Here is a 25731-nt window from a genome sequence, read left to right as displayed (position 1 = left end):
TGTAATTACTAGTGAATTTAAATAATCCCACCCTTAGCTATTTTATTCAATTTGTAATTTAGGTTTGTACCTAACCAGTCCAAGTGAATCTTATTCAAAAAAATCCATATATTTTAATAATATCAAATAAAGATGGAGTGCTTATTGATTAGATAAAAAAATATTAGTTTTTTTGTGAAAATATTATTACATGTTAGAGATTATTATTTGTTAATATCAAAGTTTAAATAGTTGAATTTCATTTAGTCTAAGTTCTATTAAAAGTAAAAATCCCTTCCTTTTTTCAATTTTCTGTATTTTGATATAATGTTTTTGGACAAAAAACATAAAAAAATTTTTTTTACTGATTTGTTTCTTTTTGAGGGGTAAAAAATGAATCTAAAGACAAGTAACATTAAATGTATCTTCAATTTAATTCAGGAGGTAAACAGGATTAATTACAGATTAGTCAAGAAGTTGATTGGTATCCTACAGATTGATCCGAGTAAGGCATTACATGTTAATAAAAAAACAAAAGTAAAAACAAATTGACAAAAAACAACTTCAGTGGTGATAACATTCTGGAATTACATATTTGAGCTGTATTAGACATGTGTGGCTCAGTTTAAACACATTTTTCTGAAGAAAAGAAAAAATCAATACACACAAATATATCAATTAAAAGTTGGCATAAAAATATATATAGTAAATTACTAAAACTCACATTATATGTTAGGTTCCTTCACTTACTGGCCATAATTAAAAATGTTAGTGTTCAGAAAAGACAACAAAAGCTGCTTATAAAAGGATCTAGTGTAAATCTTAAGCTATAGTGCAATAATATAATCTAGAAACACATTTCATTGTGTTTTTAATTACCCTGTGACTCTTATCATTTAACAATATTTTTCCTTTTTAATGGGTACACAAATTAAGTAAATACTTATAATAAAATAATAATAATAGCTATAATTTATAGACCTACTCTGAACAACTTTTCTGTATATTTTTTAAGCATTTCAATTGGTCTTTTAGTAAGGATTTTCCCATTTTCGGCCAGAATAATAATTAAAAAAAAGAGCGGAGCAACTCCGCCCCCTTTTCCTCGTTGCAACATTGAAGCTATCCAATGCACGTAAAACAGGGCACCCAGCTTATTTCTACATCACAAATACGCTCATTTTTAAACAGGATTTTTTCATCTGCTCTTGATTCTCAATGATTTGAATAAAGAAATATTTAGTATTTTATATGTCCTCAATCATAAGGAAAATATCCTAAAAACACCAAAATCATGATTTTCATTGGAGTGGGTCCTTAAAAGCTTTGAAAAATAATTAAAAATAATGTTTTCTTACTTAAGTAAGGCATTTTTTCTGTTTCCCTTCTAAAGTTCCTTCTTTATACATTTCACAAATGTGGATAATGTCACTTTGGTTGCTTGTCAGAGTCTGGAGTCCCCTCCTTGGCTCCAGCAGCCACACGCCTCCTCCGGCCTCTCTGCAGGCGTCTGTAGATGAAGTCAAAAGCTGAGGAGGTGTAGTGTGCAAACGTGCTGGTCCATTTAATCGCACCCACTACACATTCCACAAAGCGACCAACAAATGCAGCAAAGACTGTAGTGTAGTGAGCCAGCAGGAGGATGTTCTTCCCAAGCTGCTTGCCTTGGTTGATGATCAGGTTGACTCTTTGGTCACGAACAGCCATTTTTATTTTTTTTATTTTTTTAATGCCCTCTGACAGAAAAAAAGTCAATTATTTTGTCTGTACGGAGGTTAAAATAATATTTGGGTAGACACTCCCTAAAAAAAGGAGTCTTTACATTTGCAGACGGTCCCTTACGGCTTGTCCAATCAGAGCGCAGGAAGTTTTGTTTCCGGGTTTGTTTGGTGATGTGGCTCTGAAATCCATCCGAGGAAATAAAGAATATTAAATCCAGACGTTTAGACTTGAGGAGCATCCGCACAGGTCGGTCAAAAGCCTTTTTCTTCTAGAATGCACCACCAACTGTAGCGTAGATTCAGCTGTCGTTCCCGGAAAAGGGAAAACTCCGCAGCTTTTTTTTGGGACGTTGCTCTTATTTACCTTTTCCCAGCGTTAGCTAGCCAAAGTAGCTAACTTTACTGTGTTTCGGATACAGCAGTCACGATAAGAAGCGGGCGTTTCCCGGGAGTCTCCGGTTTACGAGACGGTCTGTGTATCTCAACTTCCATGTCGAGGAATTCCAAGTGCCCGAAAACTTTCATTTTCGTGTAGATAAGCTAGCTAGAATCTTTGCAGCTCACTATCAGAGTGACGCAGACTCAGTAGAGGAGTAGTGGCGGTTCGGTGGGCTTCGGCTCCGTTCGTGTTGGTCCGGAAATCACAGAAAGGAGGGGCGGCCAGTGTTTTATTCTGAAACTCAAATATTGACTTAAAAAGACTGAACGTTTGTGGTTATATTTAACCTTAAAACATTAATTTATGCAATAAAAGTCGTTAAAAATAGGGGGTTTTCAAAATAAAATAAGCTTCCCATTAACATTTTATTTTACGTTAAACACATAGACTGTAAAAACAATTTTATATTTTATATTTTATATACAGTCTATGGTTAAACATTACTTTTTTTTCCAAGAGAAAACTTTATTGCAAATGTTTTAGGTTTACAAAGAGTCAAATTCAGTTAATAAATGCCCATCCATTTAAAATACACCTATAAAACGAAACAATAACAATAATAGTTATACGACTTGAGGTATCGAATATTATTTTTTTATTTTTTTTGTTATTGAATTATTCCTTTAGGATTTTTGTTTTTATTTTATTGTATTAATTTTGTTTTAATTGAACATTTGGAAAAATAAAAAGCAAAAATAAACCACCCCCCCCCAAAAAAATGTTTAAGACAAAATTTTATCTAATTACTTTGCAAAATGTAAATATAAAGTAAAATAAATAAATACAAATGAGACGCTCACAAAACCCCAACTGACAGACAAAAAAATAAATAAGATAAACATAAATAACCCGAAACGTTTAAATATGTTGATCATTTTTTGAGCGTGTATTTTTTCAATAGATTGTTTTCAAATATTTCTCAAGTTCAATTTTAAGTGAGTAAAGTTCAAGATTTTTATCAGCAAATTAGATTTTGTGAATATGAATATTTTGCCGCGAATGAAAAACATATTTCTAACAGAAAGGATCCCAATTTTTTGTTAAAATTAAGAAAACCCAAAATGACGTTCTCATATTAAAGTAAAAATTCATCAAAAGATGAATTTGTGGTTTTTGTTACAGAATTTATAAGTGCTGTTATTCCTAATTTTATGAGAAAGTTGTTTAAAAAAAGTTAAGGAAATACTGATTAGAAAAAGCAAATAAAATCTTAAAAAGTGTAAAACCAGAGAGAATTCAATACTTGCAAGTTTAAAATCACTCTTTTCTAAGCTTTTAGGACATTTTACATAAATATTGTTTCAGGTTCTGGACAGTCCCCTTCCGTTTATTTTGTTTGATTTCCACCGTCCGGAAAAGACTTTGAACTCCAGTCCATAAAACGTCTTCCTCTTCCTGAATAGTAAAATTTCCCTGTTTGTATTTACACACCAAAGGAACACATTGTTAGTTGGAGTTGTGTTATTAAAATCTACTTTCCAGTTTATAATCTTGAACAATCCATGTTTGTTTGCGTTCAGGACAGAGATGAAAATGATAAACTGGAGAAAAAAAAAGTGAATACATATATAGCTGTGTGAGCGTCTAATAATCGTGTCTAAAATGTCTCGTCTTCTTCTCTCAGTGTCGTCTTGATGCTCAGCCGTCTGGCTAACGTCCTCCAGGAGCTCTCTGGAGAGGAGGGCGGTGATGGAGACCAGCAGGTGAGAAGGTGAAGCTGAACCTTTAAGGAGGGATTGTCTGATTCTAAATCATCATTAATCAAGATCTATATTATTTTTAAACTAGAGGACTGCTTCAAAACAAATGTTATTCTTCATTTATCCATTGAAACACACGTATTTGGCTGCTCGGCATTCAAACTCAGGAACTCTTTTCCTCCTGACCTCCGAAACAATCGAAATTATCTGCTGTTTATTGTGCTTTTATTTTCTTGTGATTTTATTGATTTTTGCTCTTGTACATTGTCTATGAGTTTCTTAAAAGGCACTCTTATATAAGATTTATTATTATTATTACTCTACTTTGCATATTCGAAACAATTTTCTGACATTTGCTGAGAGTTTCCAAACACTTATGTTTGTTTTCTTAAGTATGTCTCATAATAATGAAAGTATTAAGTTAGACTAAAACAAAGGTGAAACACTAAAAACAAAAATTCTAATTAGTTTGGGTTTCTAATCACCTTTTTGTTGCCTTTGGATCTTCAGTTGACTTTTATTGCTTCTTAAATTTTAATGTTGTGGAAAATATGCTGTAATTTTAGTGTAAAACTACGGTAGAGGAGTCTATCAAACCTGTAAATGTGCTTGAGTTTGAGTTATTTTTGATCAGTAACTAGTGAAATTTCTGTATTATCTTTTTTCATCATATATATATAAGCCAATAACCAACTATTACTGCTTCTCATGCTTCCATTGTTGCCTTATTTTTTCCATTTCCTTTGTTTTTTTTATCTGAATTTGTTTCTTTTAGCTGCTTTTTCCCCAACAGATCACATAAGTCACTAATTTAAAGGTCTTTTCTGTGATATTTTACAGTTTCTAGATATATTACTTTGACTTTATTTTCTTTACAAAAGCTTTATTTTAGTCGTCTCACATTGCAAAGGTAAACACAGTAAGTTTAGGAGTGTAAACACAACAAATGTTGTAGAATTTCCTCTTTAAATTAACCTTACAAACTCTTGTCTGGGCCGTGTTTTATCTTCCACCAGGATAAAATCCTGTGCAGATTCAGCATTTTCAACTCTATAATGTTGCATATTTTATAATTTTGGCACCTTGTTCTACTAAATTATGCATCCAATATCATTTGATAGTTTTATCTCCTGATTTATACGTAAATAACCGCTTTAAATGACAATTTTTAGACTATAAAAAGTAAAGCTGTTTAATAAAAAGCATAATTTTCTCTGATTTTCTATTAAATGACGTCCTCAAACTGTGTTAACTCCAGTTTGTGGTTACATTAAAGTTGACGTTTTATGTTTACGTCTTTATACAAGTCTATATGCTCCTTTATGATGACCCTATTGCCTTGTTAATCATTTTATAGACTAAATCAAACTCCAGCTGTATTCACCCCAGACATCCTGATCCTGAATTCATTTCTGAATTTGAAACGCGTAATTGTAATTTTAGTGTCCTTTTCCCTTAAAATTTCGTCACTTCTTTGAATATTCATTGTCTGCCTGCTCAGGACATACTAGTGCCGGCGCTCCCTCCGGTTGAGGGTCAGGCTCCGATGGAGTCTGAGGTACCAGAGGACGCCATGGAGCGACTGGCCCACCTGGAGCAGCTGGTGGTCCAGCTGAAGGGGCTCGTCCGGGATAAAGACGCGCAGCTCGTGCTGAAGGACACGGAGCTGAGCAGCAAAGATGCACAACTCAAGGTAAGAAGCTGAAGAATGTTTTTTTTTGTGCAGATTCCATCTGTGTCTCAGCCTGGGTTTGATTTGTTTGCAGAGCGAGAAAGAAGAAGCTGAGGCCCGCTTCACCAAACTCAAACTCCAGGCCAAGGCCAAGATGGGCTCCCTCACCAAACAGATTACCGAGCTGAAAGGACAAGCAGCCGTGAGTTTAAGTCTGAAGTTATTATGATACTTAGGGGATGAAACTCTCTAAACAACCGTTTCTTCCCAGCAGAGTCCAGACAGTTCATTCACTGGAGCTGGTGCTGCGCTGGAGGAGGAGCTTCAAGACCTGAGGAAGAAGCTGAGCGAGGAGGAGGCGCAGAGGAGGCAGCTGAAGGAGCAGCTCCATGCGGCCGAACAGCTGCTCCAGGAGAAGGAGTCGAGTCATGTCCAGCAGGTAACCAAGCAGCTCAAAAACATTAAAATTGAGATTCTGAACATCTTCTAATAGTGGATGATCTCCAATAAACCGGCTGACAAGTTTGTTGGAATTAACGCCGGAGATTCTATTGGAAGATAAACGGTTTAAGGACGTTATTGTTTTCTAGAAAACTCCTGCTGAGAGTTTTTTGTTCACAGGTGCAGGTTCTGCAGACTGTGGTGTGTGAGAAAGACGTTCGTTTCCAAGAGCAGATTCAGAAACACGAAGAGGAACTGCTGAGGCTCACGAACCAGAACCAGAACGAGATGCAGCAGGTAAAATATGGTACTATGTCTATTAAAATAAATAGATATATTAGGGTTGGGAATCGATTAAATAAAATTAATTAATTAATTGTATATCTGGGGAAAAATTCAATCGCAATTAATCATACTTTTTTTACATTATTTGGCAACCAATTTTCTGCAAATAATTACAACATGAAATCACACAAAACATACTTAGATTCTTTATTTTTAATTAGTGCTGTCGATAAATTAAAAAAAATAATTCTGATTAATCAAACTTTAATCATGAATAATCAGAATGTAAATTTTAAATGACAAATATGCAGAGAGAAAATGTTTCTTTCATTTTTATTGTCTTAAATTTTTTTAATTTATCAACTTATATTCCAGAAATGTACTTTGTGTTTAGAAAACATCGACAGTTAAGATGAGCAGAACTCTAAAGACTTAGATGTCTGCAGTTTTACTCTAAGAAAGTCGAGGCTCAGCGACGTGTTGTCGTGACAACGCCCCGGACAATGGATCAAATAGTCCGATTTTTGTGAAAACACGAACTAAACCAAAAAAATAGCTAGATTGAAGTACTAAAAACCTCTTAAGGGTTTACTTATTTTCTAAATAACCATAGTATAAGTGCTGTAATACCTGACAAAGTGTTTTAACTTGTGCTCTGTGTGGTGTGATTCATTTGGGATAATAAATAACTTCTTGTTGATTAATCCCATGTGTTGATGCATTAACTTTCACAGCCCTAATATATATATATATATTAGAGCTGTCAGGCGATTAAAATGCTTAATCGCGATTAATTAACTGTCCAGAGTTAACTCGCAATTAATCGCAAATTTACATGTGGCCTTTTTTTAAGGAAAAAAATGTGTGCTTCATGGAATTTAGCAGTTCTACATTAATTATGAAAACAAGAATGACAAAATGTATAGTTTTCATCAGAAATACTTTATTTTGTAACATTGTATTGAGATAAACTTTCTTAAAAATAAAAGTTGTAACATAAATTTAAATAGTAATATATATTTTAATTATTATGTAATATTTTATGTCAGATTTGTCGCGTTAAAAACGCGACAAATCTGACATAAAATATTATATAATAATTAAAATATGTATATGTAGTTCTAAGTGGACCCATTTTGACTTGACCCTCTCTGACCCGTTTCAGACTCTGCAGGCGGCCCAGCAGAGGTGCCACGAGCTGGAGGCGGCTTTAAGCTCTCGCTCTCAGGAGCTGGAGATGCTGCAGCAGGAAGTGAACAGTGCAGATCAGCAGAAACAGGTATAGATTAGCTCCTGTTTTGAAGAAGAGTTCCTCTATGAGTCCTCAAAAACCCTCTTCTGTGGCTCCTTCCCCTCAGATCCTGACGGCTCAGTTCCGGCAGATGGACCAGGAGCTGGCTGAGGCGGTCCGGCAGAGGGAGGAGGACCGGCAGCAGTGGGCCGAGCAGGCCAGCAAAGCAGAAGCAGACCTGACGGCGCTGAGAGCCAGACTGGAGGTCCAGGAGGGTGAGCTGAAGTCTCTGAGAGAAGCCGGTGAAGAGGCTCTGAAGAGGGAAAAGATGGAAGTTATCAGACTGGAAGCAGACCTGACTCTGTCCAAAGAGGCCGAGCTCGCAGCCGTCCAGGCTCACAGGGACGCTTCGGAGAGACACGAGGCGGAGAGAGCTCAGCTGGAGGGCGAGCTCGCTTCAGTGCGCGAGTCTGCAGCGGTCAGCGTAGATGCCATGGAGAAGGAGAAGTCGGGCGTTGAGCAGCTTGAGAAGGAGCTGGTTGTCCTCAGGGAGGAGCGGGAAGCCTTTCAAAGTAAGAGCGGGATCCTTGATGAGATTTGGAGACATATACGCTCTGTTGGTCTGGACAGCGAGGCAAAGGAAACTCCGCCCCCCGCTGACCCGTCGGCGCTGTTGGACGCCGTTCGGTCCCTGACGAGGCTGAAAGATGAAAAGAACGAGGTCATCCAAACCATGGAAACCATTAAAGGTTTGATACTCGCGCAGAAACATATTTTTGTGTTAACTTTGATGCGACGTGTGTAAACGAGTCGTCTGATTTCAGCACAACTGGACAGAAAAACAGCCGAGCAGGAGGAAGCGTCGGCCAGGATACAGGAGCTGGAGCAACAGGTCGGAACTGTAAGGACTTATAGGAAGTATTTCTACTTTCTGTTTGACTTCTTTGTTGATTTATGGAGCTGAGAGCAAAGAAACTGCAGGGAAAATATCATCTACAAGTTTGATTTTACATTTATTTTCTGTTTTGTTAAACGTGTCACTTTTATTTGACCAACATTTGGATTAAATTTCATTTTCACTACATGTAGATCTCACGTTGGCTGGGTTGCTAAAATCGATTAATCGATCTAACGCATAATGCTAAAATCAGCTAGCTTGATGCTAATGTATAATGGAATTTCCTATAGGACGGCTAATGCTAACGCTTTTTCGACCTAAACATACATTGCTGACTAAATGAGCATCTTTATAAACTTTCAGGCATGAATTTTCCAAAATCTTTTAATGAAATACTTTTAAAGTAATCATTTGTGGTCTAAAACCCAGTTTTTGTTCATACTTTCTTCTCCTGGAATAAGCTGTGATGCTGTAGTGCGATCGCCACCTAGTGGACAAACTGAAACACCCTCCAGGTGATGCAGAACAATTTGAGAATAACACTGTATGCTATTAACAATCTCATTATAATTTCCTGTATACATTTTATAGTATGTGAACTGTATCAGATTAATATGTAAATCTTCAAAACATATATGGATTATTAATATAAACAATTTGTCTAAATGTGTAAACTCAAAATTAAATTGAACTGAATTGAGAGGATCGAAAGAACAGTAAAAAAATCAGATCGAATTGATTTTGGAAAATACCCTAATCTCAAAACTTTTTAGTTATTTATTTTTGGTGCAACTTGTATTGAAAGCTTCCTTTTTTTTATAATCTGTTTTGCTACAATAATAATTTGGAAACCAACAATTACATATCACTATCCATTGATGAAAAAACGGTCATAAAATGGTGTGTTTTAAATAAATGAAACTTCTTAAGTTCTCTTTTAATAAAGAAAAAAAATCTATATGTATTTGTTTGTTTTAAGCTCTGAAATTGTGTCCAAAAATAAAACAAAAACGTATTTATTAAATGAAAATGTACTTTCAATTTAGGCAGTAGATTTGAATGTTAACAAACAAGTTATTTTAAGTCTAAGAGCTTATTTTTCTAATTTTCTCCTAATTTTTTTTTTTTACACTAATTTTGTATATATTTTATTAATATGAGTAGTTTAGGGCACTATCTTTCCATTTTCTGGGGGTTTGCATAATTAAAATGTTAATAGACAGATTATTATCCTCCAGAACTTGTCCAGGGTCACAGACTTCAGTCTGGACAGAAGACCTTTTCCCATCTCAGACAAGACGCCGTCTGTCTGCTATCTCGCCGCGCAGCAGACGGACAAACATGATCCCGTCTGTGTGATACAATCTAATCCCTTCTGCGCTGAGCTGACCTTCACCTCCCAGACGCTGCAGATAGATTTAACCTGAGAGAGCAGAGGAGACCCCTTCAGGTCACCTTTAGAAACCCATTTTATTCTTTTAAAATATTAGTTCTTTCTTTATATTTATACAGGTTTAACAAAATGATTTTTATTGTTAAGAAAACGTGTATTAAATATTTGTGAAAACTTGAGTTTGATAACTTTTTTTCCTTTTAGATTACTGAAGAAAAAGATGCTCCAGAACCGTCAGAGAATTCATCTGAAACTGAGAAAGGTATGATCGGAAGGTTTTTTGTTTAATTCAATTGTATTTATTACATTTGCATAAAAAAATACAAAAACAAGACAATACAACAAACCTTTTTTTTTTAAATCTGTTTGTAAAAAAAGAAAAAAGTTAAACAATATCTTACAGAAAGCTCAATTTTAAAAACTTTGTGACTTAAAAGAGCTTTAAAAATATTATATTAATATAAAAATTGGCTTTAATTTGTGACTTTTTTGAGAAAAGTCACAAGTTTATCTCATAAATTAAAGTAACAAAAATTAGTCACTTTTAGGTTCATGATTGACCTATTGAAGTTTTAACTGAAGCTCTAAAGCTGCATTCACAACTAATGCGATTTGCTGGGCAGGAGTGTTCAGTTTAGATGTTAAGTCATTGAGAAGTCTGGAGGCGCGTTTGACCATCAGGCGCTGCGTGGACGTCATTTGGGTTTGTGGTACTTTTTTTTTTTTTTTTTTCCAGAGATCAAATATTGGAACTATTTTTTTCTGTTTTTATTTATGTATTTATTGTTACAAACACAAAATTAACACGAGTTAAAAACAATATTGCAATTTACAAAAATTAACTTTAGCGAAGCTTCGCATTGTGTTGATAAAAGTCTTGTTCCGATCATCTTTTGATCCATCTTAAAAGCGTTCTCAGTGGTCTTTTATTAATTGATTTTAGCCGTACTAATGCAGGACAGAAAGTTGTCAAACTGGGTCACAGAGACACAGAAGTACCAGTGAAAGCAGCCGTCATTCACCAACCTCATAGTACAGACAGGGGGCCAAAACCAAAAACACACCTCAGGTCGCAGGCCGAACAGGATAAACATTTATTGAGCACATTAAAACTATATTTTTAAAACTGTAACTTTTTCACATAATTATGAACTAGATATATAGCATTACTTGCGGTAATGCTAGTGTGAATGCTGTAAGCTGAATTTGGTAGTGCTGACAGCTGAAGATGCTGAAATTGATAGCTAAAAACACTGAAGCTGATGGCTGAAAAAAAGCTGATAACTAAAAGATTGGCTAAATGCCAAATTAGCTTAAAAAACTTTCAGCTAGCATGTAGCTGAAAAAATAGCTAAACTAAAAATATCCTATAAAACTGAAAAAAACTAAATTAGCTGAAACAGCTAGCCTTGAAAAATCTGAGTAAATGCCCAAATAGTCCAAAAAGCTAACATTATGCTTATATGCTCTGTAAAAATATATATTTAATCAAATTATACAAGTTAGAAACGAGCACAAGACTTTGACACGTGCTCTGAATGAACCCCGTCATGGAGACGGGATTATCGCTCCTTTTGTAGAGCTCTTCTAAATAAATAAACCTGATCTTTTAACATCATCCATGTCCTTGCATTGACTTACAGATATACAGTCAATGCTTCCATGTAGCAATGAGGCTAAAAAATTGACATTAGCTCCTCCCACATACGTCTGGAGCGTCAAGTTTCTGAAGGCATTTTTGGACAAACGTCTACTTAGGTAGAGGGTGTCACTTTGACACATGAAGGTGTGAATAGCGCTCATGTCACTTTCTTCTTCTCTTCCATTCACAGAACACATACTGGCGTTAGAGCAGCAGCTTTTGGAGAAGGACCGTGAACTGGCCGCCCTACATGAATCTATAACGGAAGCTTTGAAGCACAGCTCCAGTCAGGCTGCATCCCAGGAAAACTGCGATCAGGATCCAGCTGCGGACTCTGACCCCCATCTAATGGAAGACGCACAAGAAGAGGACACCACGCTGGTTGCTGAAAACTCCGTCGTTTCTACTGCTAACGAGAGCAGTCCGGAGCTGATCGGAAACCAGTCCGAGTCCCCTGAAGAATCTAAAGGCACCTCGTCGGACGAGATGGTGGCCAGCAGCGATTCAGAAGTCGCCCACAGCAGCTGGACTCTCCTGGAGGCTCTGAATCAAGAGGCAGGTCAGGAGTGGCCCTCTGGGCCTCAGGACTTTGGACAGTCGTGGGTGGCAACAACCGTGGAGCACGAGGCCTCCACAGCCCAAACCGAGTCCTCCTCCGTCCTCATCGAGGAGACGGTTCAGGTTCACGAGGCTCAGCAGAGTTCCTCTTCTGAACCCCCAGGCCTCTTCGCTCAGGCTTTAGCCGAGGAGCTGCAGAGGAGGTACAGCGACCTTCTGCTTGAGCTGGAGACGCTCAGAGAGGCTGTGGCCGGATCCCAGCAGAAAATCCTGAGTCTCGAGGAGGAGACGCGGTCTCTTCATGCCGCCAAGGACGAAGCTCTGACTCACGCTAGCAACTTAGCGAATGAGCTGGAGGCGGTCAGAGAGCAGATGGAGGAGCACAGTCGGGAACAAAGCTCTGTGGAGGAGAAACGCAGCGATCTGGAAGAACAGACGAACATTTTGAGGAGCGAAAATGAAACCAAGGAGGAGAAGATTCAGGTTTTACAGGCAGATCTGGAGGCGACCCGTCAAGCTCTGGCTGAGCAGCAGCGTCAGACCGGGATGCTCAGCGCTCAGCTGGAGGACAGGGAGCAACTCTCATCTGGGCTGGAGAGGAGGCTCCAGGAGGTGGAAAACAGAGCGACGGAGTTCTCCCAAACTACAGATCTGAACTTGGAGATCCAAGAGTTACAGCATCTCCTCAACGAGAAGGAGAAGGAAATGATGGAGCTCAGCGACAGCATGTCTGCTAAACTCCTCCGAGCTGAAGAGGAGAAGCTCCAGGTTGATGAGGAGGTTAACAAACTGAAGGAGAGGATTGTGGAGCTGGAGAAGGTCAAAGAAGAGAAGGAGAAGGAGGTGACGGAGCTCAGCGACAGCATGTCTGCTAAACTCCTCCGAGCTGAAGAGGAGAAGCTCCAGGTTGATGAGGAGGTCAACAAACTGAAGGAGAGGATTGTGGAGCTGGAGAAGGAGACGGACGTTCGTGAAGACGAGGAGGTGCTGAGTTTAAGAAAGGAGAAGGAGGAGCTGGACTCTCAGCTGGCTAACATGAAGAAGAAGCTGCAGGCGGCGCTCGTGCAGCGCAAAGAGCTCATGAAGAAGGTTGCCGATTTGGAAAACAAGGCCAAAACGTGGAAAGAAAAGGACGAAATGGTTACTGAGGAAGTTCCTCATGCACACGAAGCTAAAGGTCTCGAGATCCAAGAATTGGAGAACAAAGTTACTGAACTCACAGAGGCTTTACGGCTTAAAGAAGAAGCGGTCGAGGTTCTCGAGCAGAAAATCGCCGACATCCTCGCTCAGAACGAGAAGCTGAGCGAGGAAGTCCAAAACCTCCAGAAGGTCGAAACGACCGCCTTGCAAACTCAAGTGTCCTCCCTCGAGGCGGAGTGCGAAAATCTTCAGAAGAAGGTCCAGGATGCTCAGGAGTCTCGCAAAGAAACGATACGCAAAGCCAAAGAAAAAGACCGGCACCACCGCGAGCAGCTGAAGCAGCAGAAGGAGGAGTACGGCGAGCTGGCGCAGCGCTTTGAGGCGCAGAGCGGCGAGCAGGACGCTCTCCTCGCCAAGCTGAAGGAACTAGAAGACCGAGCGGATGTGGAGAAACCAGCCTCCAGCGGCTGGGCTCAGGAAGACTGGGTGGACTTCTCAACGACTTCAAAACCTAGCGATCCGGATCAGCGACCTGCGGAAGTGGAGGAGCGCGTGGAAGCTCTGAAGAAGGAGATCCAGGCTGTCCAAACGTCAAACGCCGAGCTGGAGATGAAGCTGCAGGAGGCGCAGACCAGTCTGTCGACGAAGGAGGCGGAAATACTGGAACTTAGCCGAGATCTGCAGACGCTAAAGGACAAGGAGAGACAAATCGACGAACTCTCTGAGGAAATCGCCGACCTCAGAGAAAAGTATCATCAGGCCGAGTCTTACGCAGAATCCCTCAAAGCAGAGATGGAAGCTGCAGCTGGAGCTTCCGCAGAATCCTCCATCGCATCTCTTCAGGCCGACGTGGAAAACCTAAAACAGTTTCTGGACAACAAAAACCAGGAGATGACGGATCTGAGCCAGCAGCTCTCCGAGCAGAACTCACTCATCCACTCCATGCAGGACGTGGTGTCGCAGAAGGATCAGCTCATCGCCTCCTTGCAGGAGGAGCTGGAAAAGTCCCAAAAGCTGGAGGCCGAGCTCCCGCAGAAACAAGAGGACGACAGCGAGATGAAACTCCAGCAGCTCCAGAGAAAGTTCCAGGCGGCTTTAATCTCTCGCAAAGAAGCCCTGAAAGAAAACAAAACCTTAAAGGAACAGCTGGATTCATCAGAGAGGATCGTGGAGGAGCTGAAGCAGAGAATCGGCTCCGCAGAGGAGGAGCTGGAGAAGCTGCGAGCTGAAAGGGATCGACTGATCGAGGAGGTGGACCGGGCCTTACTGGAGAACCAAAGTCTGGGATCGTCCTGCGAGAGCCTGAAGCTGGCCATGGAGGGTTTCATCAGCGAGAAGGACGCGAGCAAGAAAGAAGTGGAGCTGGCGAAGGAGGAGGCCGCCAGGGTGAGCAGGGAGTGGGAGGAGAAGGTCCAGGGCATGAAGGAGGAGTACGAGACGCTGCTGAAATCCTATGAGAACGTGAGCGACGAAGCAGAACGGGTGAGGAAAGTCCTGGAGGCGGCCAGGCAGGAGAGGCAGGAGCTGTCGGCGAAGGTCAGGACGCACGAAGCCGCGAGGCAGGAAGCCGAACGACAGGCGGAGGAGGCGCAGAAGGAGGTGGACACGGTGAAGGACAAAATGAGAAAGTTCGCGAAAACGAAGCAGCAGAAAATCCTGGACTTGGAGGAGGAGAACGAGCGACTCCGAGAGATGCAGGAAAAGCCGGAAACAAAGAGGGAAGATGAACGTCTGAAAGAGGAGGTGGACGCTTTGACAGCTCAGCTGGAGGCTGCTAAGGTAGATCGAGACTCTTTAGAGCAGCAGGTTGAAGAGCTGAGAAAACAAATGGAGGAAATGCAGGAGAAAGTAATCGGATCCGACGAGGAAGCTGTCAGCGCGCAACAGTCGGATGCAGTGACGACAACCGAGCCGGTTCTGAGTCAAAGTGAAGAAACTGTTGTAGAAACACAAGCTGCAGAGGAAAGTCCAGAAGCTGCTGCTGAAAGTTTATTAGAAACTAAAATAAAAGAGATTGAGGCAGCTTTTGATGCAGAAAAGAGACTGTGGGAGGAGCGAGAGGCGGAGCTAAAAGCGGAACTGTCTTCTGTGGAACGGGAGCTTGAGGAGAGCAAAAGTCGGGAAAGCATCGCGGCCTCCTCGGAGAAGAACCTAACCGAAGAGGTTTCCAGGACGGAAGGACGTTTCAAAGAAGTCATTAAAGGTCTGGAAGCCGAGAAGGACAACCTGGAGGAGCGCCTCATGAACCAGCTGGCTCAGCTGAACGGCAGCATCGCCGACTACCAACAAGAAGCGGCCGAGAACCGCCAGCGCCTCGACCATCTGCAGCAGGAGGCGGAGAGACTGGAGGCCGAGGCGCAGGCCGAGAGAGAGCGCGCCGCCAGGCTGGAGGAGGACGTGCGGCAGGCCCAGCGACAGAGGGCCGAAGCCGAGGCCGAGTCCGGCAAGCAGAGAGAGCTGGAGCAGCAGCTGCGCTCCGCTCAAAGGGTCAAGGAGGGCAGCCAGAGCCGAGCACGGCAGCTGGAGGAGCTGCTGCGGGAGAAGCAGCTGGAGGTCCGGCAGCTGCAGAAGGACAGCATCCAGTACCAGGAGAGGATCAGCGAGCTGTTCCGGGAGGCGAAGGCGCTCAAGCTCGGCCACGACGAACTTCTCAGCAAGCTAGAGCAATCCCAGACGGAGTTTTCTAAAACTGTAGAAGATCTGGGAAGAGCGAAAGCTGAGCTGGAAAACTCTAAATCCCAACTAGCTGAAGCTCAGAAACAAGCAAGCGAAGCTTTAGTCGCGAAAGTGTCCGCCGAGCAGAGCATCCAGCAGAGAGAGGCCGTCCTGAAAGCAGAGGCGGAGCAAACTCTGGATTCTGTGAGGTTCAGGCTGGGGGCGGAGCTAAAGGAGATGGAGCTGAGACTGGAGGAGGCCTTCACGGAGAGGGAGAGGGAGGAGGAGGCCACTCTGGAGGCCCGAGGGATGGCCGAGGAGGCGGAGAGGCGCGCACAGGAGACGCAAGCTCGCCTGGACGAGTCGCTGGCCCGGCTGGCCGCCTTCTCCCGCAGCATGTCCTCCCTGCAGGACGACAGGGACCGAGTCCTGGACGAGGCAAAGCAGTGGGAGACCCGGTTCAACTCCGCTCTGCAGACCAAAGAGGCTGAAGTTCGGGAAGCTGAAACACGAGTGAAGGAGCTCTCAGATCAGCTGCAGAAAGAAATCGCTCTAAAACAAGAACTCGAGGCCTCAGTGAGCAGGTAAGACTTTTGTGGTGGAAATATTTACATTTTTAGTATGGAGCTAAATTGGGGCCAATATTAGTTGGAAAAAAAAATATTGGTGTTTGGCCAAAAAAAATGTAAAATGTTCAAAACTTTTTGCTATTCTAAAAAAAAGGTCATTATTTTCAGCTTGAAATGTTCTGTTTTTTTAGGTTTCGAAACTCAAAATTTCAATTTCAAAAACTTTTTTTTTCACTTTCAGCTTTTTTTTTTTTACTAACATTTTCAGACTTCAAAATGAAAAAAAACAGTTGAAAGTGAACATTTGAGTTTTGAAGCTTAAAGAACAGAACATTAGAAGCTGAAAACAATTAAATTTATTTTAGAATAGAAACACATTTTGGAAATTTCACTTTTTTTTTGCCAAACACCAATGTTTTTTTCAATGTCTTATATTTTTTCCAAGTTCAAACAACATTGGCCCTAATTTAGCTCCATATTTTAGGACACAAACTGAACCCATTTTTGTCTCTCAGATTGGAGAAATCCGAGACAGAGTGGCAGCAGAGACTGGATGAAGAAACCCAAAAAGTCAAAGAGCATCAAACTGCTCTAGAGGACGAAAAGAGGAAGCTTGAAGAAACGGGGGCGGAGCTACAATCTGCACAAAGCGAGGTTCACGCCCTGAAGACGGACCTGGAGAGTCTGCACCAGAGGAGTCGGGCTCTGGAAGAAGCTGTGAGTCGGCTGCAGGGTGAAGTGGACCTAGCCAGAACCGAGCTCCAGCAGAGGGAAGCAGAAGAGCGGCGACTCTGTCTGAGTGTGGAGCAGCTGGAGACGGACCTGCGCTCGTCCAAGGCGCTGACGGAGAGCCTGCAGGCTGAGCTGCACGAGAAGGAGGAGCGAGTGGTGGAAATGCTGGGGGAGCAGGAGCAAGCAGTCGCTCAGGTATTGAGTTCAACTACCCTTATGGGTGGATACGGGCTGAAAAATGGGCAAATATAACGGTCGTGGGCCTGTAGAGCGAAAATCTTAATGCACATATTATCTACAGTCATGCAGCAGGTGACAAATCGTCGTGAAAGTCCCACTTTGATCATCTTTTATTTATTTTAAAGGGTCTAAATCATGCTAAATCACCTTTTTATTATATAAAAATGTTACAGTTTAAAAGTTTTCAAATTTGGCATTCTGCTAGCTTTTTATACTATTTTGAGGTTTACTAAGATTTTTTAGGTTATGTTGCTAATATTTTAGCTACATGTTAGCTCTTTTGGCTAATTTAGGCCATTTTTTGTTTTCATTTTTAGGCTATTTTGGAGTTAAGCTAATATTTCAGCCACATGCTAGCAGTTTTGGCTAATTTGGGATTTTTTTTTTTTTAGGCTGGTTTGAAGTGTAGCTAATATAGCTAATAGCTAGCTAATATTTACACAGCAGGTGTTTTGGCTTGTTTATCATTTTTTAATTCATTATTGATTTTTTAACTATACGCTAGCTGTTTTGCTAACCTAAGTTTTTTATTTTTTAGTTTTTTGTTTTTTAGGCTAATCTGGCATTTAGGTAATATTTTAGCTGGCTACCAGCTTTAGTGATTTTATCTATCAGGTTCAGTGTTTTTAGCTACCAATTTCAACGTTTTCAGCCATTAGGCTTAGCATTTTCAGCTATCAGCTTCAGTGTTTTTAGCTATTAATTTCAGCATCTTCAGCTATCAGCACTAGCATCTTCAGCGGCCAAATTCACTTTACAGCATTCACACTAGCATTACCACAGCTAATGCTATATATCTGTTTTATAAAGATTAAGAAAAAGTTACGGTTTTAAAAATTTAGTTTTAGTGTGTTCGATAAATGTTTATCCAGTTCGGCCTGCGACCTGAGATATGTTTTGAATTTTGGCCCCTTGTGTGATTGAGTTTGACACCCCTGCTCTAAAACTCTGCATTCTGAGCATCAGCCCCTCACAATCTACAAAAACGAGTGGGTCCTCACATTGTGACATCACAAAGTGAGAACAGCCCCTTCTAGGAAGAGTCTCTGCTTCCAGCACCACCCCCAGGCTAATGGACACTTCCTCCACGGAGCTAGCGGTGATCGACTTTCATTTTAACATAGAGTCTGAGAAAAAGTGGTTCCTCTTAAACAACGGCTCCATGCCGAGGCCGAATCTTAGTTCACATTCGAAATGGGCGGTACCCACAAGGAGCTAAAGGCGGAGCTTGAGAGATTGAGGCGTCTAACTTCCTGTCAGGAAAAAAAGCTTGTAAAAATAATTCATATTTTATAAAAACAATTGTTCTTTAGAGTGCCAAAGGTAAGATCATATATATGGATATAGTTTACTTTGAAAGACCTAAGAATAGCATGATATAAGCCCTTTAAAAACATTCCCGCCGGTCTTTTAATTAAGATTTATTTTCACCATCACCTGTTCGTCATAGTTTTATCCCCCTCTGTTTTAATTTTAAACACAAAATCTTTAACATACTGTAACTTTCAACTGTTGACGATCAACTTAATTCCAGTAGATTGTGAAGGAGAAGACCGGCATGCCTGTTGAAAAGTCACATTAAATCAAAGCACACAAACATTGGAGCTCTGGTGTTTAGAGAATTAATACAATTTGTGTTTTATTCATTCATTAAGGCGGCAGAAGAAGCTAGAAAGGAGGCTGACACCAGGGCGCACCAAGCGGAGGAAGAGCTGCAGCAAAGAAGAGGAGAAGTTCGGGATCTGGAGGAAAGAGTTCGAAAAGCAGAAGAAGAAAGCAGCAGCAGAAAAGCCAAACTGGACTCGTTTGTGAAGGCCATGGGATCCCTGCAGGACGACAGAGATCGAGTCCTCAGCACCTACAAGCAGCTGGAGGAGAAGCACCTGCAGGTAATTTACACCTATTAAAATAGTCGACAACTGATTTAATCGTCAATTAGTCTGTATTTTATATCATATGGAATCAGAGTGCAGTAAAGTTGAACAAAGTTGTGAGCGCTCAGTACCCAAAAAATTCACTTTTTGTGTGAATGTTTAGTAAGTACTAAAGTGATTCTCCTTTCTGTAAGTTTTTCTGCACGTAAAAACTCAATCACACTTTCAGCGATTTCAGTATCTTGGTATTAAAACGTTCAGTGTATTCAGGACATTATGCTTGTATTTTTGGTATTCATAAACTTGATAGTTTTTTTAAATATTGAGCAAACTATGCTCCATAGAGAATGAAAAAGTCTTCACATTTCAAAATTTTAAGTAGATTAGCAACAAGTCTTTAAATACATTCATTGGCTATGTTTTGAATTTTTTATAGTAATTTTCAAAAACTTTGAATTTACCTAGTATTTTAGTATCATGCTAATTTGTCATCTACTGGGTTTCTAGGCTAATTTAGAGTTTAGCTTCTGTTTTAGCAACAGGTTAACGTTCTTGACTAATTTTGTTTGGTGAGGAATTTTAGGCTATTTTGGAGTTTAGCTAGTAATTAAGCAACAAGATAGCTTTTTGGCTAATTTGTTATTTACTATTATTTACTATTATTTACTATTATTTACTTGTCAAATTTAGAATTTAGCTAATATTTTAGCAACATGCTAATGTTTTTTGCTAATTTTTTTTTTTGGCTTATTTGTTATCTACTGAGTTTTTTAGGCTAATTTAGAGTTTAGCTTCTATTTTAGCAACATGCTAACGTTTTTGGCTAATTTGTTATCTATTAAGGTTTTTTTGGCTAATTTAAAAGTTAGCTAATATTTTAGCAACATGCTAACGTTTTTGGCTAATTTGTTATGAGTTTTTTCTTGGATTATTTAGAGTTTTTCTTTTATTTTTGCAACAGGCTAACTTTTTGTTTTTGACTAATTTAGTTTACTGATGAATTTGAGGTTATTTTGGAGTTTATCTAGTATTCAAGCTATGTGCTAGCTTTTTGGGGGCTAATTTGGCATCCACTGAGGTTTTGGAGCTAATTTGGAGTCTGACTCATATTTTAGCAACACACTAAATATTTTTGCAAAATTGGCATGTATCAGGGATTTTTAAGCAATTTTTACTACAAATTTTTCAGAAATTTATTTAATGAAATTTCCAGTTTTTCTGCAAATTTAACATTTCAGCAAATCCCTTCAGCAATTAATGCAAATATTTTCACCAAAAAGCATTCACACTAGCATTTTCGCAGGTAATGCAACTTTTGTAGTTATATTTGAAACAATGAGATCAAAATTGTATCTTTTGTGAAAAATAGTTCATCTTTTCAAATGCTAACCTCATTTGATTTAATCTTGTTTTAATACTAGAAACTAATGAAAGACAGGGGCTGCACAGTTCATTAAGAATTTATTTAACTATCCTCTTAATTATTTTTACTTTCAGTTAGTTAAAAGCTAATGATGGTTAAGATGCGTGCTTCACACCCACTATGCACATGACCTGATTAATCGACTAATCCGAAAAAATAATCAATAATTATTAAAATAATGTTGGCAGCTCTACTCGAGAGCATGTGCGGAGGACAATCCGGCTTCAGTATGACCTCTCTGCTATTGTTGCAGGTGATGATGGAGAAGGACGGTTTGATCCAGGAGGCTGCGAGCGAGAACAACGGCCTCAAGGAGGAGCTGCGCTCTCTGCTGGCCCAGAGAGACGACCTGTACGCCGAGAAGGCCAAGCTGTCCGCTCAGCTTCACGGCTACCGCGATGAGCTCAACCAAGTTCTGAGCATGAAGGACTCGCAGCACAAACAGCTCCTGGCAGCCCAGAAGGAGCGCATTGCCTCTTTGGAGAAGGAGCGCAAGGAGCTGGAGGACCAGCTGCAGAGTTTCAGCAGAGCCAGAGAGGAGGCGGAGGGGGAGACGGTGCAGAGAGTGGAGGCGGAGACTCTCAGTCAGGCAGCCTCACAGGTGACGGATGCTCCTGGAGCGGAGGTGGAGAAGCTGAGGGAGCAGCTGCAGGCAGCCAGAGCGCAGCTGGAGTCCCTGGAGGAGCAGCTGCTCAGCGAGAGGCAGGAGCACGAGAGAAGGAGGAAAGAGCTGGCCGAGCTCCGCTGGGAGGGGGGCGTGATGCGCACCGAGTCGGAGAGCGCTCAGGAGAGGGTGGCAGAGCTGGCCCGGGACCTGCTGGCCGTGGAGCAGCGGCTGCTGGAGGAGGCGGAGACCACCAAGCAGCTGAGAGCGGAGAAGCAGGCGCTCGGCAAAGCCATGGCGTCGCTGCAGGACAACAGGGACCAGGCGGTGAACAGGGTCCAGGAGCTCAGCCTGAAAGTGGAGGAGATGAGCAAAGCTGGCGGGCAGCCGGCCAGCAGCGGCGCTGGGGAGGTGTGGGGGCTGAAGAACGCCCTGCAAGCCCTGCAGAACGACAGGGAGAGACTGGTGAGGAGAGGTCCTGATCTGTCTTAGCTCCCTGGGATTTTCAGCCTTTGAATTTGTTTATTTTTATGTGCAGCTGGAGCAGCTTGAAGCACAAGAAGGAGAGCTGAAGAAGCAGAGGGCCGAGCTGTCCCGACTCGGAGCAGGAGAGCTGATAAAAGTGGGTCAAGAGCTTTTTGAGGAGAAGAACAAGAACGAGCAGATGCTGGAGGTCCTAGCACAGCTGGAGAGTGTGATGGACATGAACAAACAGGAAGTGGAGACACTCAGGTGGAAGCAGATTTATTGTCTTCATCAGAACTTTTGAGTAGAATTCAGTTCACATTTAATCGGTTTCTCCTCTAGGCTGGAGCGCGTCGACCTGCTGGCTCAAGCGGAGCAGCTGAAGCAGCAAACCGTCACCACCCTGTCCGAGCGAGACCAGCAGCTGCGACAGCTCACTGCCATGCTGGAGGACGCTCAGGCTCAAAGGCCCAAACTCCAGCAGGAATCGTACCAGAGACAGGTACGATGTAGTCTTTAAACCTTCTTATAGGTTTTAAGTCATTAAATTCATTGAAAAAAGTGAGTTTTGTCTCTTCTTTTAGATGTTTGAATAGATTACTTAAATCTTTAAATCTCTCACAGGGCACTGAGGAAGTGGACAGCGCTCCTGGCGCCCCACAGGAGCGCAGCAGCCTGCAGGACTCCTACATGGCTGAGGTCAAAGAGTTGCAGAGACGGTACAGTCTTTTAAATGACTAGAAACTTTGAAATGAAAAGATCCATATATTGACTTATTTTTACTCATAAATCAGCCTAGAGGATGAGACTCAGCAGAGGATCATGGTTGAGGAGCAGCTGATGGTAACCCAGGATCAACTAAAACGGTATGAAGTGCATCTCAGTGTCCAAAAGGAAGTTTGTGGTACATTTGAGTCTAAATTCTAAAGGACTAAGTTCATTATATGCTAAATGTTTTCCAAATTTTTGTTAAGGGCCATAAAAGGCAAAATAAACGTTTTGAGCTATTAAGTGTATTGTAATGTTCATTCCTCAATATATACAACCACAAAGCGGTATTTTGATACGTTCACGCAGTAATCCTCTAAAAATCTGCGCTCTGAGCACCAGCCCCTTCCAACCCACGAAAACTAGCGGGTTTTTACGAGCTGATGTCACAAAGTGAGAACAGCCCCTTTCAGGCCCCCAGCGGAAATTTTTCCGCTCAGCTAGCGGTGCTCAGCCGCTACCTTTGCTGCTCAGCTACCGGCGGTAAGCTGCTAACCTTGCCACTCAGCTAGCAGTGCTCAGTTGCTAACTTTGCTGCTCAGCTAACAGTTCTCAGTTGCTAACTTTGCTGCTCAGCTAACAGTTCTCAGTTGCTAACTTTTCCACTCAGCCACTAATGTTGCCACTCAGCTAGCTAGCTCAGCCACTAGCTTTCACGCTTCGCTAGTGGTGCTCAACTGCTAGCTTGGCCTCTGAGCTAGCGGTGCTCAGCCACTAGCTTTGCTGCTCAGCTAGGGGTGCTCAGCCGCTAACCTTGCCACTCGGCTAGCAATGCTCAGCCATTAGCTTTGTCGCTCAGCTAGCGGTGCGCAGCTGCTAACTTTGCCACTCGGCTAGCAATGCTTAGTTGTTAGCTTCGCCAGTCAGCTAGTGGTGCTCGGTCACTAACCTTGCCACTGAGCTAGCAGTTCTTAACTGCTAGCTTCACTGCTCAGCTAGCTAAGCCGCTAGCCTCAGGTCATCACTACACCAGTGTAGCGAAGGCCGGTATGCACATACCTCTTCACAAAAGTTCAAATATTGTTTGTTTTCGTGGGCAAAAAGCAGATATGATGCTGAGGACGGCTCTAGGATGATGTCATAAAATGGGCTTCACCAACAATTAGCGAAAGGCGGAGCCTCAGAGATCGAGGCGACTTACTTTCGGGTTGGTAAAAAAACTAACTAAAATAACGAATATTTCATAAATGATTAAATAAGATCATATACGTGGATATAATTTACTCTGAAAGACTTGAGAAAGTATAGTACAGGCCCTTTAAATACTTTTACCCTGACACTAAAGTACTTTTATCTTCACATTGTGCATTTGAATAATTCATGCATCCTCCTTTATGGGTTCAGTAAAGTGGATTTGACATTTCGTATCAGCGCTGGTTTGTTTTTTCAGTCACAGTCAGGCGGCGTGGCATTCAGCTCAGGAGGGCGAGCTTTCAGAAACGGCTGTTTTCATCGAGCCTCCGGAGGGAGCCGTCACTCGGGTGAGTCTCCTCTGATGTTTCCCCTCATTGATCCACTCCCATCACCTTATGTAAAACCGTTTCTGGAGGCAGTTTAATTGTGATTATGCCGTTTTTTAATATATATTTTTTAAATTGTTTTCTTGGATAAAGTTTCTGGAGTTTTTGGACTGTTGGTGCAGAGCAACCCCGCCCCCATTCCCATCCCCATTTTTGAAAGCTCAGACCAGATCTGAACACCTAAGAGCTAAAGGTTGTTTTTCTTGTCACAGACCCGGCGAGGAGGTCCAGGTTTAAAGCGGACGTTCCGAGCGGCTTTCTGCTCGCGCCACCGCACCCCGCTGCTGCTCGGCCTCTACCTGCTCACCGTGCACGTCGTGCTGCTCCTGTGTCTGGGCGGATACCTCTGAAATCCAACAATAAAAATCCTAATTTATACTGTTACTGCAGCGGGACGGCTGTTCTGAAAATAAAAACATGCACTTTACCGAACTTGTCATCCAAAGTGTACAGATTTCTAGAGAAAGCTGCTGTTGTTTCAAATCTCTGCTGATTGGCGTGTGGAGGGTTCGGTCAGAGGGGACTACATTTGACTCTGAAACACATCTGGAAGGGAAAATGTACAATAATAATCAAATGTTTTGGAAGATGGTGGTCTTTGTGTGCCTTTAGACAGAACCGTTACTTCACATGATAAAACACATGTATGCATTTTGAGGAGTATGCAGTGTCAAGACTGTAATATGTACTGTATGTACTTTTATTTCACACTTCCAAGTACTTCAAACTGTTTCTTTGAGAATTTCTAAAGATGTAAAGACTAAGCTGATTTATTGAGGGACAAAAAGGTGACTTTCTGAGCCGTTCTGTGTTCTAGCTCCACCAAAAAGGAGATTTTCTGGCATTTCATGCATAAAGGAAGAGCATCATTCCTGTAATTTTCTACCTTTCTCTTTTCCTTAAAGGAGCATCTTACATTGTGTCCTTGCAAACTGCAGATCTCCATCTACCTGCTTATCCATTTATACCCTGTAGTTTTCATGTTTTGACCAAATTTTGTGCCAGTTCTAAACTGTAAATTCTTTACAAAAAAAAATTACAACTGCTGATTTCTTTAATAATTAGCATCCTATTTAATCCAGTGGATTCTTTTGCCAATTGTCTGTTTAGTGCATTCCATGTTCCATTATTTATTAGTGAAACTCACCATATCACTAAATCACTGGTTGAAGGGCTGCTTTTCATAAATAATTCATGAATAATTCATGTGAAATGTTCGCTCGGATCAGGGACCAGACTTGAGTATTAAAACAATGTTTTCGCTGGGAAAGAAAAAAAAAATGGGATGTTTTGTTTACTCCGAACTCTGTGGACATTATTAAAATATGATATAATTCAGGAGGAGTTACTACATTTATTATTTTTTTGTTACTGGTTGAAAATAACACTAGAATGATTTTCTGTAAGATGAGGGAGAAGTATGTATGTAAACGTGTCCTGTTGGCTGAATGGAAACGTGTTTAAAGATTTTATTAAAATATTCTTTAAACTGTATCTATTCTTGTTAAAACTGTTTTGCTCTTATACCCCCAAGAGTACCCTGGAGGTGTCGTAACATGAACGATGGACGTTCAACCACATGTTGTCGTAATGCACAAATCGGAAGTTCACAAACTAAAAACTGAAATGTTCGGAAGTTGTATTTTTTGAAATATTTATATTTTTTATGTTATGTTGATTTTAGTTGTATTTTACCGAGGAAGAGGGGGGTTGATCACTAAACAAGAAATACTAAGACAAAATAAATTAATTACATTTACAAGAAATTTGGACAGTTTAGTA

At 41.2% G+C, this 25731-nt stretch overlaps 1 protein-coding gene across 7 annotated transcripts; it reads left to right on the top strand.

The window, feature by feature from the left end:
* The first annotated feature begins 1295 nt into the window (after positions 1-1295).
* Positions 1296-25443, top strand: golgb1 (golgin B1). 7 transcript variants are annotated; one of them, XM_036210311.1, is made up of 21 exons: positions 1296-1947; positions 3764-3842; positions 5341-5532; positions 5606-5713; positions 5783-5950; positions 6133-6249; positions 7403-7516; positions 7596-8217; positions 8293-8369; positions 9964-10021; positions 11592-12739; positions 12878-16338; positions 16839-17250; positions 18951-19184; positions 20846-21661; positions 21735-21928; positions 22004-22163; positions 22286-22380; positions 22456-22527; positions 23820-23910; positions 24162-25443. In XM_036210311.1, exons 2-21 carry the CDS (start codon positions 3774-3776, stop codon positions 24297-24299), a joined length of 8346 nt encoding a protein of 2781 aa, XP_036066204.1. In that variant the 5' UTR covers positions 1296-1947; positions 3764-3773; the 3' UTR covers positions 24300-25443. The 7 variants fall into 7 exon arrangements, with proteins under 7 accessions (XP_036066204.1, XP_036066203.1, XP_036066201.1 ...); XM_036210310.1 differs by having other exon boundaries at positions 11592-12778; positions 12917-16338; XM_036210308.1 differs by having other exon boundaries at positions 8293-8360; positions 11592-16338.
* The last annotated feature ends 288 nt before the right edge of the window (positions 25444-25731 follow it).

This window comes from Oryzias melastigma, linkage group LG23 (assembly GCF_002922805.2).
Source record: "Oryzias melastigma strain HK-1 linkage group LG23, ASM292280v2, whole genome shotgun sequence".
In the NCBI taxonomy this organism is placed as follows: domain Eukaryota; kingdom Metazoa; phylum Chordata; class Actinopteri; order Beloniformes; family Adrianichthyidae; genus Oryzias; species Oryzias melastigma.
The sequence above is the reverse complement of the archived record's forward strand: the minus strand, read 5'-3'. Positions and strand labels throughout refer to the sequence as shown.